Genomic DNA, 21,383 nt, shown 5'->3' on the forward strand with positions numbered 1-21,383 from the left:
TCTTTAATTACAAACTTTAAACAGCTGGCATAATTAAACAGTTTTCATTTTAAAAAGCGCTTTCTATGTGCATGAACTTTCATGTTTTGATTAAATGAACTTGCAAGTCACAGTGGGAGATCATTGTAATAACTGTAATATGTTTAAATAAAGTAGACCTTTATTCTCATTAGCACAGTTATTGTAATTGGTATTATAATTTTGTTTGAAATGTATTTGTTCCAGAATGTTTTAATCTAGGTCCTGATTCCTTCTCTATTGATCCATTTTACACACTAAAACTAACACCACTCAATTTGCTGCATAACTGCCTCCCTCCTACCTGTATGCAAACATTCTCACCAATTCCTAGAAGACTTTCTGCTCCCAGAATTTAAAGTAAGTAACATGTATTTATTAGTGACAAGTAGGCTTACATTAATATTGCAATGAAGTTACTGTGAAAATCCCCTAGTGGTCAAAGCACCTAACCAGCATTTCTTTTGGACTGTGGAAGGAAACTGAAGGACCTAGAGGAAAGCCCGCACATGCGGAGAGAACATACAAAATCTGCATAGACAGTGACCCAAGCTGGGAATTGGACCCAGGTTCTTGGCGCTGTGAGGCAGTAGTGCTAACCACTGTGCTGCCCCATTTGTGATGTGGGTATGCCGGCGTTGGACTGGCGTAAACACAGTAAAAAGTCTGACAACACCAGGTTTTAGTCCAACCTATTTATTTGATAATATACTCGCAAGCTTTCGAGGGGTTACCCTCTTCGTCAGGTGAATGGAGAGTTCTGGCCTCAGACAGAGCATATAAAGCACAGACAGTTTAGAGATTACTGATTTTAATCAGTAATCTCTAAACTGTCTGTGCTTTATATGCTCTGTCTGAGGCCAGAACTCTCCATTCACCTGACGAAGAGGGTAACCCCTCGAAAGCTTGCGAGTATATTATCAAATAAATAGGTTGGACTAAAACCTGGTGTTGTCAGACTTTTTACTGCCCCATTTGCCCAGTTCTATCTCCTTATCATTTATATCAATTACTTATTTGTTGTCAGATTGCTTCTTCAACATTAAGGTTCTCATAGTTGCAAATTCCACCTGCTCGGTTTCTGGAACAATGAAACACCATCAAAACAGAAAATGCTGGAAAATTTCTGCAGGTCTGGTAGCATATGTGGAGAGAGAATCGAGCCAATGTTTTGAGTCTGGATGGCCCTTCAGCAGAGCTACCATCATCATCAAAAACTTGCTACTAATTACAGTCTTCTTAGTCGCTTTGTCAGGCTTAACCATTCTGAGTGGCTTGGACTTCCATCTTGAGGTGAATGGTGGCTGTCAGTAAAACTCCCATCTTTGCCTGCCCAACTTGGGAGGACGGAAATTTTATTATCGAGGGTGAGTGTGGCTGGAGTCAGGCCACCCAACTCAAAACAAAAGTTTGGAGACAGACATAGGGCCTGCAAAGGTCAGATCTTTAAAGTCCCCTCAGTGCTGTGTCCCAATTAAAATAAAAGCATAAAGGCCCTTAAGCCCTCACCACTCACACTCTCATTTCCTACACGTTTCAGGTGGCTTTTGACGAGGTCTTGCATGGGAGAAGATAAGAGCCCATGGGATCCAGGACAATTTGGAAACTTGGATCCAAAATTGGCCTCGTGGCAGAGGGCTGAAAGTGTTGGTCTAACATTGTTTTTTGTGACAGGAAGCCTCTGTGGAGTTGGTGTACAACAGGGTCCCTTGCTGTTTGTAAAGTACATTAATGACCTATTCATGAACGTGGGGGGCATAATCAGTCAGTTTGCAGATGATATGACAATTGGTAGGATACTAAGGAGGTGAGAAGGAAAGCCTTAGATGACAGCATGATATAGATGGGCTGGTTGGATGAACGGAACAGTAGCAAATGGAATTAAACCCTGAATAGTGTGATGTGATGCATTTTGGGAGGACTAACAAGGCAAAGGAATGTAGAATTCCTACATTCCTGGCGAAGTACAGAAGGGACTTTGGGGTTCATGCCCTGAAGGCAGAAAAACTGGTAGATAAGATGGTTAAGAAGGCACATACTTGCCTTTATTAGCTGAGGCATGGAATATAAGAGTAGAGCTGTTTAAAGGCCCACCTCAGTGCTGCATCCCAGTTAAAATTAAAACAGAAAGACTCTTCCTTCCCCCCCCAACCACACACACACACACACACACACACACACACACACACATTCCACTTCATTAAGTGCTGCTGCATGGTTTTTGGAGGTGGTGCTCCACCAACAACATTTACATCCATAAATAAAGAAAATGAAATTCCAGATATGTTAATCTTAATTTTTCAACTCTTTGAATTTATAAATTGTTTATGAATTGCATCTTATGATTCGAAGAGCAGTGAAGAATGAGTCAAACCAGGTAATTGCACTCTATTAGTTTAACTCAGATGTGGGGAAGCTACTGGAATATTTCAACAGGGACAGATTTATCGATTACTTATACAATTGTAAACTGATCCAAGAGTGACAGCAGAGATTTGTGAAGATAAGTCATGCCTGACTAACCGAGTAAAATTTTTTGAGAGGGTCACTAAAATGGTAACTGGGGGAATGTGTATGCATGCTATCTTATGGACTTACAGAAAATAATTCAGACAATTTTGCAAAAGAGGTTATCTGAAAGTTCGCCAAATTGGAAGTGAACTTAATAATGTAGGTTGGTAACTATAAGATAGATATACAGATAGACATAAGAAGTAGAAGTAAAAGAACATATGAAATTCAAGACAGAGTTCAATAGGTTTTTAGGTTATTTAGGATTAAGGGATATGGTATAGCATTGGAAAGTGGAGTTGATGGAAAAGATCAGATACGATTGTATTGAATGACAGAAAGGGCCAAATGGCCTACTTCTGCTCCTCTTTTATATGTTCTTATGCAGCTCATTAAATGCAGCTACGCTTAAAGCAGAAAGATCTATTCTTGGATAATCATTCTCCACTTTTATCTGTTATAGGATTATCGTGCCGTTATTACCCATTTACCAGAAGATGACAAACCTGCTTATTTTGGTTTACCTGCCAATATAGAACGATCATCACAATGCATTTTCAGCAACCAGGTAAACAGTTCAAATTTTTTATATTATTTTTAGCAATGACGGTTGTGAATATAATCTCTGTTCTAGGCTTTCCATTAGGCAATGCTTAATTTCCATGAAATAGGCATTCCAGAGAGACAGATACAGAAATACACATTTAGGAATCAGCCACTGTGTAAGATTAACTTTAATGTTTACAGAGACGTATTGGAAAATTACGAACAAGTGTTTCCAAATCCAAAATGTCCCATTCCTTTTCCTCCCCCAGTGGTGTTATAATCAAACTTTCCCTCTAGTTTCAGTGGAACGATTTGAGGGATCCTTCTGTGAACCCAAATCCCCATAATCATCTCCTAGCTTTGGCAATAATCAGGTTCCACCTCCACAGATTCCCCAGATCAGATCTCCTTCACCATCAAACCAAGCAATTTCACCAAAATGCTAAAATTCAGAACCATCTCTCAGTTGTTCTTCCAGAACAGCCAAATTATAGCACTACAAATGCATCTAAATCATAAATATCTAACACCAACTAATGCAATTTGCATACGATCTTGCTGTATTCTCAGTTTTAAACCTAGAAAGGGATAAAAAAAGACTGATGGATAAAGACATGGATATACAATATGAAGGGTTTTCAATTATGGATTAGAGACAGAATAATAAAATTCAGTTTCAAAAGCCCCATTAAAAATATCAGAATACTTTTTAATGAAATTTGACTCGCAGTGTTTAAGTCATTTGAGCCGCCATATAATATAATCACCTCTACTATTATACAACAGCACATTCTCTGACTCACCCTGAACAATACCACAGGATATCTTCTGGTATGTATGAAATAATTGAGTGGTAAAACTGTAATAGAACCATTGAATTCCTACTGTGCAAAAAGACGCCATTTGGCTCAGTCAGTCTGCACAGATTCTCCAAAAGAGCATCCCACTCACGTAGAGCCTCTCCTCTCCCCTATCCCCATAACCCCATTCATTTACCATGGCTAATCCACCAAACCTACACATCTTTGGATACTAAGGGGCAATTTAGCATGGGCAATAGACCTAACCATCACATCTTTAGACTGTGGGAGGAAACTGGAGCACCTGGAGGAAACCCACACAGACACGGGGAGAACATGCAAACTCTACACAGATTGTCACCTTAGGCGGAATTGAACCTGGGTCCCTGGAGCTCTAAGGCAGCAGTGTGCACCATGTCACTCCAATGCTCCAAGCTTATGGAAATCAATGGGCAATGTTCTAATGCCAAATGTAACAGTAATGATAATGCCAACTTTACTTCATCATTTCATGTCTTAAAATGGTGAAGTGAATTTTCCTCTTTGTTGCAATTGGAAAATGCTGTTTTCTTGCTGTTAGTGACCCCAAGCTTCGACATCCGAAGAAAGGTTGGTGTCTGCACAAAGTCCTCCTGTAAACCAGAGGACATCTGGCAAACTTGAGGGAAATTTGAGATGGATCCTGACAAGCTACTTGCAAATATTTTGAAATTTCTGTCCAGTAGCAACTGAAAGGCCTTAATTTTGATAATAGTTTCTTGTTTAATAATAAATTAAGAATAGTTTCATGTTTCCAGCCCTGCTTTTAGCATTTAATTCTGATTTTCTTTATACAAGATATGTAACTCTACATAGATTCAAGTGCATGTCAGGCAGCTAGTGAAGAAACCCAGGCAAAAATCCATCCTAACATTCTAAAAGCTTCTGTTATTCTCCCTTGCACCAGAGTTATTGGCTGATATTTTATGACCTTGCTTGGGTGAGCCTCATAAAATCCTGCCCAGGGCCAACTGTTGTGCAAGCCACGCCCACTCCAATTCTGGTAAAATTCCAGCAATATTGTTACAACAAACACAACGAAATGATGTACTATTCCATCCAACTAATCCTGAACGGTGCCAGGTGAAACTCAGTGGTATGGAAGGAAACATTCTGCATTTTTAATAGAACATAATTTTGCCTTGAAAATTCTCATTAATTGTTTTCCTGACTAGTCTTACTGAATCTTAATCAGAAGTGTTCATTATTGATCTCCCATATAAATGTAACTGCTTTTATGATCAAGAAACAAATGTAGAACATCCCAAAAACAAATGGTAGTTTTGATATTTTTATTTTCATTGCAATATCTTCATTTGCATTAACGCTTCATTGGGAGCAAACATTCTTGTCCACCATAAAAACAGAAAATGCTGGAATATCTTAGTAGGTCTGACAGCATCTGTAGCGAGAGAATAGAGCTAATGTCTATGAAGGGTCGTCATGATTTAAAATATTGGCTCTATTCTCTCACCACAGATGCTGCCAAACCTGCTGAGATTTTCCTGCATTTTCTGTTTTTATTTCAGAGTCCAGCATCCACAGTAGTTTGCCCATATTCTTGTCCACCATCCCCTCTTTATGCCTTGGTGCCTCTGACATCAATGGTCCTGGGTGACCACAGGGAGGCTGCTTCCATTGAGCTGGTCATCTTCCTACATGGTAGGGAGCAAAATGTCAACTTTGGTGAGTTTTTAATTATGTTCATAGACTGCCTGGAGCAGGCAACCACTTTCTTCCAGTTCCGCCAATGTGGATAAGTGTATTGGGAGCTGGAAAATGTGGCTTCCCGTAATTTTACCAATTCCTTTGCCTCCCCATACACCATCTGGAAGTGAGTAAAATTACGCTTTCATAAATAAGGATTAGGATTAGCAGATGAGCACATGTAAAAAGATGGTGAATTTTTTGAGTCTTGAAAATTTTTGGGAATTTCAGGATTGTTTACTGCAACAATACTCCCTGGAATTAATAAAAGAGCATGCCATACTGGATTTGATAATGAGCCAAATCTAATTAAGTCAAACGGTGCCTGGGTAGTTATCTAATAATGATCATAATATAACTGAATCCAATATAGGCTTGAAATTTTGCACAAATGGAGAATGTTGTGAGTTGTGCTTGGGAATGGGCTTCCACATTGGTTCATCTGGCTATATCTTTATAGTGATGGAGAGATTCTCCATTTGATGTTTTAAGTAGTTCAGTGTACGCCATGACATTGTGACATGCTCTGTCCTGAATGAAAATATAGATTACTTAACTTTTATCTTCAAAACAACCTTTTGATTTGGGGATGCACAAGAGTGAACTTATGTTTCTTATGGAGATAATGGCCCTTTACTACATTTATTGCTTCCAGGAAGGAAACTCCTGTTTGCAAATAGTTTTTAACATTTTTGATTCAGGGAACCTACACGAGTAATTGAAACATCCCCGGGGTATACTTCAACGTCATAACATTTTTCGAGATGTCTTGAGACAAATTGGCCCATGCAAATAGACCCAAAGTGGTCATAATAATCATTGGTGTGAATACCTTTTACCCCTATTGCAGCAACACAATAAAACTTTTTCTTCAACATGTAATTGCCCCGGGTCAGTTGAATTGCACGTCATTTTGTGTTGCTAACCAGTTTCTCAATCACATGTTTATATTTATGTGCATTTTAAAATTCGTTTCCTAAAACTAAAAGATTAACCTCTGAAATGCATGGGCCAGATTTTCCGGCCATTCTGACCTTCAGGATCTTCTGGTCCCACCAGCGGTAAGTGCATAGAACAAGAAAATCCATTGACAATGGCAAGACTAGAAGCTACTGCCACCAACCAATGACCAGAAGATCCTGCCGAAGAAACATGCCGAAGAATTATGAAACCAAACATTTTCACAACGATGTTATTTATATGGACTTGCAGAAGGCAGAGGTCTTGCAGAGGCTGTTAGCCAACGTTGAAGTTCATGGAATTGAAAGCAAAGTATTGATCCGGTTAGGAAATTGGCAGAATGGCAGATACTCTAATTGGCATGATGTGACGAGGGGGATGTCCTGCAGAGATTTTTGTTAGGGCCACAACAACTCTCTGCATGCATTACTGACTTAGATGTTGGGATAGGAAGCCACATAATCGAAATTTGCCAGTGACATGAAATAGGAGGTATTGTAAGCAGTGTAAATGGAAGCATAAAGTAGGCATCATTATAGGCAACATAGATGAAAGCATATTTATGAAACAAATATTTCTTGATTAATCGCATAGGCAAAGCTGTGGCAAATGGATTTCAAAGTAGGCAAATGTGAGATCATCCAATTCAAACCAAAAAAAGTTCAGAGTGTTTTCTAAATAATCAACAGCTGGAACAGTGGAAGTCCAAAGAGGCTTATGGGTCAATATACTTTGATCGTTAAAGTACCACGAACAGGCACAGAAAATAATCGAAAATGCTAACAGAACATTGGGCCTTATATCCAGAGAACTGTGCAAAGCCCTATTTAGGTCACCGTGGAACAAGGGGAATGGTTCAGGACACCACAACTTTGAAGGATATATTTATGTTGGAAGGAGTATAGCATAGTTGACCAGATTAATACCTGGATTTAAGGGTCTAAATTCCAAGGACATATTGCACAAATTTTGGTTGCATTCAACAACTCGTATTTTTTTTCACATGGGATTTCTTCAAGTGCACAGCCCATATCATTTTTTTTTGTGCAATGCTACACATGAGGTAATTTAAAAGGGACTAAATTGTGGACGACATGCATGAAAATCTTTGGGTTGCCAAGTAGCTATGCAGTTTAGTGGGAATATTGGTTGTATTCCCTGGCACTTAGAAGGTTAATGGATGATTTACTCTAAATTTTCAAGGCATCAAGGAAAACCAAAGGGGGAGACATAGAAACTATTTCTGCTGGTTGGGAAGTCCAAGCCAAGGGGTACAGACTAAAAATTGAAGCCAGACCTTTCAAGGGTGAAGTTAGGAAATGCTGTACACACAAAAGGTATCAGAAGTTTGGAATCACTTCTGCAAAAAGTCAGTTGAAGCCAAATCAATTTTAAAATTTTACCTGAGATTGATAGATTTTTGTTTTTTAAAGGTATTAAGGGATATGGGACAAAGCTGAGGATAAAGAGTTAGATCACTACAATCTCTTGAATGGCAGAATAGTCTCGAGAGTCTAAATCCTGCTCTTACTCCTATATTCTGGTTGAATAGACACAAGTTTATTAGATCAAGTCAGTATGGATTTATAAAGGGCAGACGATACTTACCAACCTTGTAGAATTCTTTGAATAATTGACTGTAAGGTTAGAGAAATGAAATCTAGTAGTTATGGTTTTTATGGATGACCTAGCAACTTTTAACAAAGATCCACATAAGAAATTTCGAACACGTGTAGTGACATGGGTAATAATGTGGCTCATGGATGAGAAATAGCTGGAGGATGGAAAAGATATGGATGTGGGAAATTCCTCAGACTGGAAGATATGGTGAACAATGGTCCACAAGTTTTTTGTTGGGCGCACTCTTTATTTATTACACATGTATAAACACCAGATGATTAAAATGTAGTATTCTGTGCAACAAACCATTGTTGAAACGGAATCCGTAAGTACAATTTATTGAAAAGAAGAAAGTGAAAGCTTTGTGGAACATAAGAACTAGGAGCAGGAGTAGGCCATCTGACCTCCACCATTCAATAAGATCATGGCTGATCTTTTTGTGGATTCAGCTCCACTTACTCAACCCCTCACCATAACCCTCAATTCCTTTACTGTTCAAAAATCTGTCAATCCTTGCCTTAAAAACAATCAACGTGGTAGCCTCTACTGCTTCACAGGGAATTCCACAGATTCACAACCCTTTAGATGAAGAAGTTCCTCTTCAACTCAGTGCTCAATCTGTTCCCCCTTATTTTGAGGCTAAACCCTCTCGTTCTAGTTTCACCCACCCGTGGAAACAACCTTCCTGCTTCTATCTTACATATTCCCTTCATAATTTTGTAGGTTTCTATAAGATCCCTCCTCATTCTTCTAAATTCCATTGAGTAGAGTCTGAGTTTATTCAGTCTCTCCTCATAAGCCAACCTTCTGAACTCCAAATCAACCCAGTGAATCTCCTCTTCACTCCCTCCGGTGCTATTATATCCATCTTCCACCTCTCTTTACAACAATCTGAGGTCCCTATCAGCGTCAAGAAGACATCCATCATCTTAGTGCCAAAAAAAAGCCAAGCAGCATGCCTTAATGACTAGTCTGGTGGCTCTGACATCCATCATTATGAAGTGCTTCAAAAGGCATGATCACTCCCAGCCTCTCAGACTGTCTGGATCCATTACAGTTTGCCTACCGCCGCAGTAGGTCCACAGCAGATGCCATCTCCCTGGCCCTGCACTCAACCCTGGAACACCTAGATAACAAAGACACCTCTGTCAGACTCCTATCTATTGACTGCAGCTCAGCCTTCAACACCATTATTCCTATGAAACCCATCTCCAAACTCAATGGCCTTAGGCTTGGCTCCTCCCTCAGCGACTAGATTCTGAACTTCCTAACCCACAGACCATTATTAGTAAGGATAGGCAACAACACCTTTTCCATTATCATCCTCAACACCAGTGCCCCACAAGGTTGTGTTCTCAGCCCCCTACTGTACTCCTTATATACCCATAACTGTGTGGCCAAATTCTCTTCCAACTCGATTTTCAAGTTTGCTGACAACGCCACTGTAGTGGATTGGATCACAAGTAATGACAAGACAGAGTACAGGAATGAGATAGAGAATCTGGTGAATTGGTGCGGTGACGATAATCTCTCCCTCAATGTTAACAAAACAAAGGAGATTGTCATCGACTTCAGGAAGCTACAGGAGAAAACGTGCCCTATCTACACCAACAAGGATGAAGTAGAAAGGGTTCAGAGCTTCAAATTTTTAGGTGTCCAGATCACCTGTCTTGGGTCCACCCCCATGCCAACACTATAGTTAAGAAAGCCCATCAACGCCTCTATTTTCTCAGAAAACTGAAGAGATTTGGCATGTCAGCTACAACTCTCACCAACTTTTTCAGATGCACCATAGAAAGCATTCTTTCTGGTTGTACCATAGCTCGGTATGGCTCCTGCTCTGCCCAAGACTGCAAGAAATTACAAAAGGTTGTGACTATAGCCTAATCCATTGACTCTGTCTACACTTCACGCTGCCTTGGCAAAGCAGCATAATTAAGGACCCCATGCATCCCAGACATTCTCTCCTCCACCTTCTCCCATCAGGAAAAAGATACAGAAGTCTGAGGTACTACCTACCGACACAAGAACAGCTTCTTCCCTGCTGCCATCAGACTTTTGAATGGACCTACCCTGCATTAAGTTGACCTTTCTCTACACTGCAGCTATGACTGTAACACTACATTGTATACTCTCTCGCTTCCTTCTCTATGATCAATATGCTTTGTCTGTATAATTCACAAAAAACAGTACTTTTCACTGATACATGAGACAATAAATCAAATCAAAAATCAAAATCCTTTCTCAAATAAGGAGACCAAAACTGTATATAGTACACCAAGTGTGGCCTCACCAGCACCTTATACAGCTGCAACATAACCTCCCTATTTTAAATTCTATCCCTCTAGCAATGAAGGACAAAATTCCATTTGCCTTCTTAATTTCTGCAAACCAACTTTTTGTGATTCATGTACAAGGATACCCAGGTCCCTCTGCACAGTGCATGCTGCATTTTTTTACCATTTAAATAATGGTCCAATAATGGAGCAAGCACAGAGTGCGATCTGACTCAATAACTCATGGGAGAAAATTGTCAGTGTAGGCCAAGGGCCCACAGCACCTCATGGATACCCAGTTTTGAGTTACTAGATCTGGAATAGATTAATTCATCCCTGCTACTTCAAGAAATACCAAGTTATTAGAACAAGGGGCTTAGGTTAAAACTTGTTAGTATTTAATATAGATGTCCAATAGAATAATTCTAGGCAAAGAGTGATCAATATTTGGAATGTTCTTTGGTAATGTAGTCAAGATGAAGATTTTGTGCATAAATAGCTAAATGGCTTCCATCTTTTGTATCTATTTCATGATCTTACAAATGAAGCATTTCACATATTCCGTTATTTAGATAAAAATTTCATTAAATTTGTAAATGCCTTCAAATCATGAATTGTTCTGTGCTTACAGTCTATCAACTGAATAATTACTAGTGTCTCTTTTGTGTGCAAGATGGGCTGCTGTTACAGTCTTACAAAGCAAAAATGAAACTATTGCAGTTCACAACCCCCGTATATCACAAAGTACTTTACAGCCAGTGAGTTACTTCTCTAATGAAGGAAACATGATAATCAATGTGTAAATAGCAAATTCCCACAAATTGCAGTGTGATATAAACCAGAGGCAGAATTCACTGGCTGTTCATGATGGTGAGATCTTCTGGCCCTGCTGATGGTGCACGCCTGTCAAGGAAATCCCGTTGACAGCAGTGGGATCAGACGCTTCCACCACTGGCAAATTATGTGCCACCTCCAGTTGTGAAGAAAGTCTGATGGAAGCACGGAAGAAGCTATTCTTCAGTCGGTGGTACGTGATCTCAGACTTTTGTATCTTTTTCCCAACGGAAGAGAATATGTCCAGGGCGGAGGGGGCCCTCGATTATGCTTTTCCGAGGCAGTGGCAAGTGTAGACAGAGTCAATGGATATTGATTGATAGGTAATATTGGATGTTGATTGAAAGATAAATATTGGCCAGGACACCAGGGACTCCCTCAGCGCTGCAGTGGAATGTCAGCTTTAATTATTTGTGTTGAAGCTCCCAGGGAGGGACTTGAACTGGAATTTTGTGCCTCAGAAGTAAGAGTGCTAGAATCTGGGCTAAGGCTGATAGTGAAAATATAATTTGCAAATAAACACTAAGAATGAGTCCCAGTAACTGCACTATCTGCAGAGACCAGGTGCAGACCTACCCGACTTCAGTAATTAAATAAGATATATTTATTATAAAAGGCAGCACAAGTAATGCAAGAATTGGCTGATTGATAACATTTTGATGGTGATAGCTTATTGATGGTTACATGATTATAAGGGACCACTAAGACATCAAATGGGGAGACAGGCACAATAGGATATTCAGCACAATTAGTTCATTCCTATGTTTTGGGCTATAACCACTGCCTGCTCCACCCCTCTACCCTGTCAGTGTTCCAAAACATTAAATCATCAGTCATGATCTGTTCCCAGGCTTTTGGTGACACTTCTTTGTAACTGAATATAAAATGTAACTGTATGAACAGTATTGTATTCCAAGGAAACCCCATCTTTCTTTCCCTAAAATCACATTTCCTTTAACTTATTGATAAAGACTATAATATGAAAATGCCTGTCACGTTTGTCTAAATTGATGTCTGTGCAAATATGCCTAGTTAAAAACAATAAGTTAAATATGAGAAGTTCTTTTGATGCTTATTATGACATGGCTGAAGGTTAAGCAGATATGTTTAAAGGTGACATTGGATATTGTACAGCTGTGCCCTAACACAATCTATTCTACAAATCATAAACGGATGTTATCTATAAATCCTTTAAGCTCTCTTTTCAGTAATGTCTACAATTTAGTTTGTAACTACATTGTACTTCTCTGACTATTGACCTGTAGTGGAGTACATTCAGGTATATGCTACAGTGCTGTTGAGCAGACAGCCTTCAGTAATCTTGGCTTCTCTAGTACACCAATAAACAAGTCCTCTGGGTTCCCTGTCTGCTGTGTTTCAAGTAGCCACAGAACCTGAATATATTAACTATATAGATTGTATCTTTCGGAGTACGTGGCTGAAATTAAGAATACTGTAGCAGAGTGAAAGCTGCAGAATCCAAGACAAAATAATTCATACTCTGTGAGACACTAACATTTGCCAAATGTAGTTGCCTAGTACTGTTATTTTTGGAAGTACTAGTCTGAAAATAAGTTGTAGGGTGGAAGGGTAGGTAATTGAGTTTATTAATAAAACTGTGACTTCTTAAAATCTTTCAGTTTGTCATGCAGCCTGGGAGAATTAGCATGAAAATATTGACTACTGTTTCACTCATAAAATCTGTTTTGCTTTCATGTGTGAAGGTCTGGGAATGAAAAGAGCACAAGTGTTCAATTTCCTCACATTAGCAGTGAAGAAATTGGTGCTTTCTTGATTGTCCCAAACTGGAAATTAACCACAAAAAATTCAATGTAATCTTTGAATAACACCTTTAACGTCCTTTAAATCATATGTTCTGCATCTTTCTGTCACTGTAGAACTTAAGGCAATAAAGCGTTTAGGTAAGAGTTGTGGAAGTATATATTTCATCAATTATACTTGCTGGAGCCATAACTAATGATAGTGACTGTGCTGGAAGTATTTTCTTTGATTTTCTTTTTTATTTTAGTTAACTTTTTGATGTCTACCTTCCATTAAGGACAGCATCACTGAAATCTACCACCTGCTGCATCCACAACTGCAACCTCAGAACAGGGTTAAGGGCAGCGTTGTAAATGGCTGCGAAGGCGACCTTGGCAATGAATTTTTGTGCATCTGATTCCTTCCAGACTAGAGTTGGAAATTTTTCCAACGTCTTGTGGTTTATCATCCATAGTTGCATTTGGGAGATCACAGCCTTGCACTCCAAGAGAACTGGCTACATGTTGTCCCATCTCTGGAGAATGGCTAATGGAGCGAACACTTGACTTTGCTAGGATTACACATTTCTCCATAGTGCACGTTGCCATTAGATACACACAGTTTGCTTTGCTGGCACCTCATGTCAAATCGGTCCTGTAGCGAAACCAAAATTACACCATATCATGCAAGTCATTGCCTCATTTACTGGCAGCAGTCATGACACCCTCATTCTATGGCAATCTGCTGTGCCAGCTGTATCATTGCAGACCAAAGTTTTGGTGATGAGGGAAATCTGCTGACCACATTGCTGATGATTCTAATGTACAACCCATGCAGAATGCATGTTATGAGAGTCATTCTAATATGAAGATATGTGAAAGAGCAGATTACTGGTGTGCTAAAACAATAATACTTCCAATGCCTGGACCACTCCGCATGAGTCTGCGGCACCTGGCAGAGTGGGTACCAAAATTCACAGTGGCCATTCAGCCGAGGAACAGGAGAATAAAGAGGGCAAAATGGAAGGTAGGAGACAGTCCCTTACTGCTGAACTATCCCTGAACAATTCATTAAATGCAACACCAGTAACTGCAACCCCAACTCCTCAGTAACTTAGAATCCCATATCTTACCTCCCCTCTGTCATTTAAAGAAAAAAAAATCACCATCATAAAACAAGTATCCCAATCCAAATTTATAAATGAAATCATGACAAAATACAACAAATCATCCTGTGCAAACTCTTAGTGCCTGTTTTCTTCTACCTTTGTCTGGCCTCCTGTCCCTCTACAGGGCTACCATATGGCTGCAACATGACTGATCAAAAGCTTCTGGTATTTAGTGTAGGAGAATATAAGATGAACTCCAGCAAGTAAAAAACCATGCTGTAGTTCGGCTGAACAGTAGCAGTCTCGGCTGACAGGCTGATGGGCAACTGCAATGGACAATGGCCGAATGGCAAGGATCAGATTGTGCATCATTTTTGGTGCAATCTGATGCTCACTGGTAGGGGAAGGGGTGGGGCCTAAGCTCGCCAGAAAACTGGATATTCAAACCACAGGGTGCAGTTGTGCATGTGCAGATCTCTCTGTTCAGTGCAATGGAGTCACCTCCCCTCCCCCCCTGGATTTCACCAGCCTCCCCTTCCTCCCAACCCCCCACAATTCCCCGATCACTGGTCCCCCCGCCCGGTCGATTGGCACCCCTGCTCCCTAAAATATCATTCCCTATCCGCCCACAGCTGATCACGCTGCCCCAATCCCTTCCCCGGTGAATCGCCACCCTGTTCTATTGCCTGTTGTAAATTGCACAGCTCCCCCCACTCCAGCTGATTCTTGGTTTGAGTGCACAGCTCCCCTAATCCTGTCCCTTGGGCCTCGCCTCTTGGCAGTCCCTGGTGCCTGGTTGGCAGTGCCAGGGTGCCCTGTGGACACAGCACCCAAGGGACACTGCCCCTGGGGGGCTTTAGCGGCCTCTGGTTCTACCAGCGACGCCATCACGTCACGTCCTAATTGATGTGGACTATACACGATCCTTGCCAGTGAGGACCTTCACTAGCAAGGTCATTAAGGCAAGTTAGCCCAGACAATTGCGCCACAGGCTCATGAATAATATTTAAATCAGCATTAAAATTGATATGAATGTTATAATTAGCCTCGTATCCTTCCTGGGGTGCGAGGCTGATCGTGCTGGAATTCCAGGGCTGGTAAGATCGCGAGAGGTGAGAAACCAGGTGCTTACCCAAGTTTTCACCTCGTTCATGATCTTACCAGCTTGCCCGCCCATCAACCAGCATAACGAGCCAGTCAGATCACCCCCAGAATAACTTTCAGTCAGAGGTGGATAAATTTTTGGTAAGCAAAGGGGTGATAGGTTATCCGGGGTAGGCGGAATGCAGGTTTAAGGTTACTATCAGATCAGTGATGATCTTTTTAAATGATGAAGCAGGCGCGAGCAGCCGAAAGGCCTGCTCCTTGTTGGTATGTCCGTAAGTAAAATTAATTTCACTATAAACACTGCAAAGATAAAGAACAAGATCAGGTAAAATCTATATATATGCTTTAATTAAATTCAGATAGTTAAAATCGTTGTCTTATAAATAAACACTGAGAATGTGTAAATAGCTATAAGTAATTAATCTGAATAGAAAAATTTGAACTAACATTTGAAACAAATCACAGCTAATGGCCTTTGAATTTAAATGTTGTCAATAAAAAAGGAAGCAAGTTGAAAATTCTGTAAATGTTTTCAAAATGCTGCTTCTTTCTGCTTTACCTCATGCTAATTTTGAGCAGTTACATCAAAGATGTCACTTCCATAAGAAAACTAGTGAGATCATGATTGGATAAACGTTATTGCTTTTAGGGATGTATTCATTTTTTTTCTTTGATCTCCCTGAAATAGTGATTTCTTGGATCTTTACTATCCTTTGATTAAACATGAGAGCATATTATTGGAGCATCAGCACACTGCAGCCTAGGATAGGATGCATTTATTGGCCAGTTTTTGATGGGTAACTTACTGACCTTTGACATTGGAGAGAGAGTGAGAGAGCAATTAGAATTTGGGACGGAAAACCAAGGCAGAGTCAATTTCTCTCATCTAAGCAATCCATTTTCAAAATCCATTGCTAGAGACCTTAAAATATTTGTTAACTATAAGTGTTCTTAGCTAGTTGAAATAAAACTCTTTGTTAATCTCATCCTTGAAAGGAGTACTTTTCTATCAGCGTTGATAAGTTCAGGCCTTGCACATTGTGCATTCCTGTTATCAAGCTGTTCACCACTATCATGGTTTAGTAAACCAGCTTCTTTCCCAAAAATAAGTTGTTATCATGCCAAAATGACCAGACTATATAAAAGATGGAAATGGCAAATTAAAGGCACAATTTCAACAGACTAAAATAGAGAAAATTAATCCTTTCCAGACTGATGCGGTGAAAGTTTTCTTTTTTTCCCTGCTTGGGATAACCCTAATTAAAAAATAAGTTTGAGTTGCTTCAGACTAATTTTTGATAAGTGGAGGCCCTGAGTCCATTCTTAATCAGAAAATAAAATGCTGTTTTGAGATAAGCATTCAAGCTATATGTAGAGTTTCATTTATGCATTAAATGTTGCTTTGTAACCTGATGGAACAACTAAAACGCTCCAACTAAATAGTGGGGAGGGAGGGTTCAGTGGTATGGGGAATTACAAAATCAAAGGTAAAGGAGAGGGTATGAGTGCAGGTTAATGATGAGGACATTCAACTAGTTAAAGGAGTCGATGACTCAGGAGAGGTCAGTAATGTTTCCAGATCATGTAATAGGACAGAGAGTATAGAAGGGGGTAGGAATCTAACCTCAGGCAGAGTAAAAAAGGTAACAAGCACGAGAAGGGAGGTGGTCAACGCTGTGCAGGATGGTCTGGGGAAGGATAACCAGTCTGTGACAGGAAGGGACAGAGTATGCAAGCAAAAGAATGCACTAACAAATCAGGTCCAGATAAAGGCTAGCATAAAGACACTTTACCTGAATGCACGTAGCATTCGAAACAAAGAGAATGAGTTGATGGTACAAGTTACTACAAATGGGTATGATCTAGCGGCCATTAAAGAAACGTGGTTGCAGGGTGACCAGGACTGGGAACTGAATATCCAGGGGTAACAGACATTTTGGAAGGATAGACAGGAAGGAAAAGGAGGTGGGGTCTCTCTGTTAATTAAGGATAATATCAGGGCGGTAGTGAGAGACGATATAGGCTCTAAGGAGCAAAGTGTGGAATCAATGTGGGTGGAGATAAGGAATAGTAAGGGGAAAAAGTCACTGGTGGGCATAGTCTATAGGCCCCCAAATAATAACTTTGAGGTGGGGTGGGCTATAAACAAGCAAATAACAGATGTGTGTAAAAACGGAATAGCAATAATCATGGGGGATTTTAACCTACATATTGATTGGTCGACTGAAGTCGGACGCAATGGACTTGAGGAAGAGTTCTTAGAATGCTGTTGAGATAGTTTCCTCGAACAGTATGTTGCAGGACCTACGAGGGAGTGAGCAATCTTAGATCTGGTCCTGTGTAATGAGACAAGTAAAATTAATGATCTTCTTGTGAGGGATCCTCTTGGAATGAGTGATCACAATATGGTTGAATTTCTAATACAGATGGAGGGTGAGAAAGTAGGGTCCCAAACCTGTGTCTTCTGCTTGAACAAAGGGGAGTACGATCAGATGAGGGCAGAGTTGGCTAATGTAGACTAAGAACGCAGGCTATTTGATAGGACAGCTGAGGAACAGTGGAGGATTTTTTAGAAGATTTTTCTCAGTATTCTGCAAAAATATATTCCAGTGAAGAAAAAGGAATGTAAGAAAAGGGATAACCAGCCGTGGATAACTAAGGAAATAAAGGAGAGTATCAAATTAAAAATGAATGCGTACAGAGTGGCTAAAATTAGTGGGGAACTAGAAGATTGGGAAAGCTTTAAAAAACAACAAAGAACTACTAAGAAAGCGATAAAGAAAGGAAAGATTATGAAACTAAACTAGCACAAAATATAAAAACTGATAGTAAAAGTTTTTACAAATATATAAAGCGGAAAAGAATGGCTAAAGTAAATGTTGGACCCTTAGAAGATGAGAAGGGGGATTTAATAATGGGAAATGAGGAAATGGCCGAGGACTTAAACAAGTCTTTTGTGTCAGTCTTCACGGTAGAGGACACAAATAACGTATTGATAATTGACGGTCATGGGACTGTAGGGGGTGAGGACCTTAAAACGATTACTGTTACTAAAGAGGTAGTGCTTAGTAGGCTAATGGGACTAAAGGTAGACAAGTCCCTGGGTCCAGATGGAATGCATCCCAGGGTACTAAAAGAAACGGCAGAAGTAATAGCAGATGCATTAGTTGTAATTTATCAAAATTCGCCGGACTTTAGGGAGGTGCCAGCTGATTGGAAAACAGCTAATGTAATGCCACTGTTTAAAAAAGGAGGTAGACAAAAGGCAGGTAACTACCGGCCGGTTAGCTTAACGTCCGTAGTTGGGAAAATGCTGGAATCCAGCATTAAGGAAGAAATAACAGGACACCTGGAAAAAAATGGTTCAGTCAAGCAGACACAGCATGGATTCATGAAGGGAAAGCCGGGGAACTGATGGATGTGGTGTTTTTAGATTTCCAGAAGGCATTCGATAAGGTGCCTCACAAAAGGTTGCTACATAAGATTAAGGTACATGGAGTTGGGGGTAAAGTGTTAGTGTGGATTGAGGATTGGCTATCTAATAGGAAGCAGAGAGTTGGAATAAATGGGTGCTTTTCTAGTTGACAGTTGGTGACTAGTGGTGTGCCACAGGGATCGGTGCTTGGGCATCAGCTATTTACCATATACATAGGCAATCTGGGGGAGGAGACCGAGTGTAGGATAACAAAGTTTGCAGATGACACAGAGATGAGTGGGAAAGCAAATTGCGTGGAGAACACAAAGTCTGCAGAGAGATTTGGATAGGCTAAGTGAGTGGGCAAGGATCTGGCAGATGGAGTATAACGTTGGCAAGTGTGAGGTTATCCACTTTGGAAGGAATAATAGTAAATTGGACTATTATTTAAATGGTGAAAAATTACAATATTCTACTGTGCAGAGGGATCTGGGGGCCCTTGTGCATGAGTCGCAAAAACTCAGGTTGCATGTGCAGCAGGTAATCAAGAAGGCAAATGGAATGTTGTCCTTTATCATGAGAGGGATGGAATATAAAAGCAGGAAGTCTTGCTGCAATTGTACAGGGTACTGGTGAGGCCGCAACTAGAGTACTGTGTGCAACTTTGGTCCCCTTATTTGCGAAATGATATATTGGCTTTGGAGGGAGTGCAGAGAAGGTTCATCAGGTTGATTCCGGAGATGAGGGGGTTAGCTTATGAGGAGAGATTGAATAGACTGGCCCTGTGTTCGTTGGAGCTGAGAAGGCTGAGGGGAGATCTTACAGAGACATATAAGATAATGAAGGGACTAGACAGGGTCAAAGCAGAGAGATTACTTCCACTAGAAGAACTAGAAGGCACAGCCTCAAAATAAGGGGGAGTCAATTTAGAACAGAATTGAGGAGGAACTTCCTCTCCCAGAGGGTAGTGAATCTCTGGAATTCTCTGCCCATTGAAGCAGTGGAGGCTACCTCGTTAAATGTGTTTAAGACACATGTAGATAGCTTTTTGACCAATAAGGGACTTAAACGTTATGGGAAGCAGGTGGGTAAGTGGAACTGAACCTCTATCAGATCAGCCATGATCTTATTGAATGGCGGGACAGGCTCGAGGGACGAGATGGCCTACTCCTGCTCCTATTTCTTATGTTCTTATGTTAACATCTGATGGTAATATAGAAGGCCAGAAGTTGAAAAGCTTACTATTCCTCTATGATCAGTTCCAAAAAGCTATATGTCTAAAATTTTAATTGTTAGTGCGTTTCATGGCAATTTTATAGTGATTTTTCCTTTTTACTTTTCCTCATTGAAATGCACACTGTGTTTTCTACATTATTTTTGTGGCATTGGAATTAATGAGAGAAAGGTTTCTATAGTTGCATACGCGTAAGCATACCATGTCTAATGGACATAAATGGTGGTTTGGTGGTTTCAGGCTTTAATTTTAATTAAAATCAGTAAGACAGTAAGACTTAAAAAGGATTGATGGTGTATACTCCTTACTTTCCTTAGACCCCAGTTGTTAGTGTTAATTCCCACTTTTACTTTTTACATTTGGGAATATGTGGTTTAGATTTTTGAGACATTTTGGCCTAAGCTGATTGGCAAATAAAATAGGGTAATTTCATTCTTTCTAATACAAGCTTAAAATATTCACATTTTCACACAAAATAATTAATCATAAGAAAGATTTATCACTACAACTGTGAGTTTTTATTTAAGTCTGGCATTATATGGAGAAAATCAAATGGCTTCGCATATGAAAATAATTTTCTGACTTTGTGATCCAGGTACGGCATTTCCTCCACAGAGAATTTGTGGCAGAAGTTTGGATACCCACTACCCGTATCTCTCTAACTATTACATTCCATACATTCTGTTGCTGCACAATTTGAAATATGCTCTCTCAGAAGGCAACAACATTTTTCAGAACAAAGTTGAGAAATTACCCTTTGCATATAAGCAAATTGTGTGATGCTTTGTGCTTGCCATTAATAACATTTCTTTGCAGAAACTGCGCTTGTGTTGTAATAAATCACTGAGGCTATTTTTCAAATTAAATCTGCATGTAATTTCTTTGGTCCTCTTTAGGAGATTAAAGCTGATATATTTATCTTTGTAAATGCCAGATATATTCATGGAAGATAATGATCAAACACATCTATGGCAGGAACAGATCTTGTCTAAAAAACCTTCTCCTCTATTTAGCACTTCTCATGCCCTTAGGACCTCCAAAAGTACACCAGCTAACAAAGTACTATTAGGGATCACACAAACAAATATAGGAGCCAGTTTGCATATAACGAGGTCCCATAAAAGCAACCTGATAGATAACTAAAAACTTTTTTTAATGCTATTGACTCGGTGATAAATGTTGGCAAGTGGTATTAGTTCAGTGATAAATGTTGGTTAGGAAGGCATGAGTACTCTTGAGTGCTGACCTGGGATCTTTTACATCCATTTGAAAGGGAAGAAAGGGCCTCAGTTTAACATCTCATCTGAAAGAAGGCACATTTCACATCAAAACATTTCATTTCTCACTCATTATGTGCTCAGGCTTCTGGAGTGGAACTTGAACCCAAAACTTTCTGATTCAGAGGCAAGTGTGCTATACCATTGAACCAAGACTCACAAAAAAAATG

General features: G+C 39.9%; 1 protein-coding gene across 2 annotated transcripts in view; it reads left to right on the plus strand.

The window, feature by feature from the left end:
• The window catches only part of dync2h1 (dynein cytoplasmic 2 heavy chain 1), a 546,351-nt gene that overhangs the window by 404,541 nt on the left and 120,427 nt on the right, over positions 1–21,383 (plus strand). For both annotated transcript variants that reach the window (XM_080197215.1, XM_080197216.1), the window contains one exon: positions 2,993–3,097. In XM_080197215.1, the coding sequence (XP_080053341.1) occupies positions 2,993–3,097 (105 nt within the window). The remainder of the gene's footprint in view (positions 1–2,992; positions 3,098–21,383) is intronic.

The sequence above is a fragment of the Carcharhinus amblyrhynchos genome, chromosome 10, assembly GCF_965287045.1.
Source record: "Carcharhinus amblyrhynchos chromosome 10, sCarAmb.v2.hapA, whole genome shotgun sequence".
Classification (NCBI taxonomy): Eukaryota; Metazoa; Chordata; class Chondrichthyes; order Carcharhiniformes; family Carcharhinidae; genus Carcharhinus; species Carcharhinus amblyrhynchos.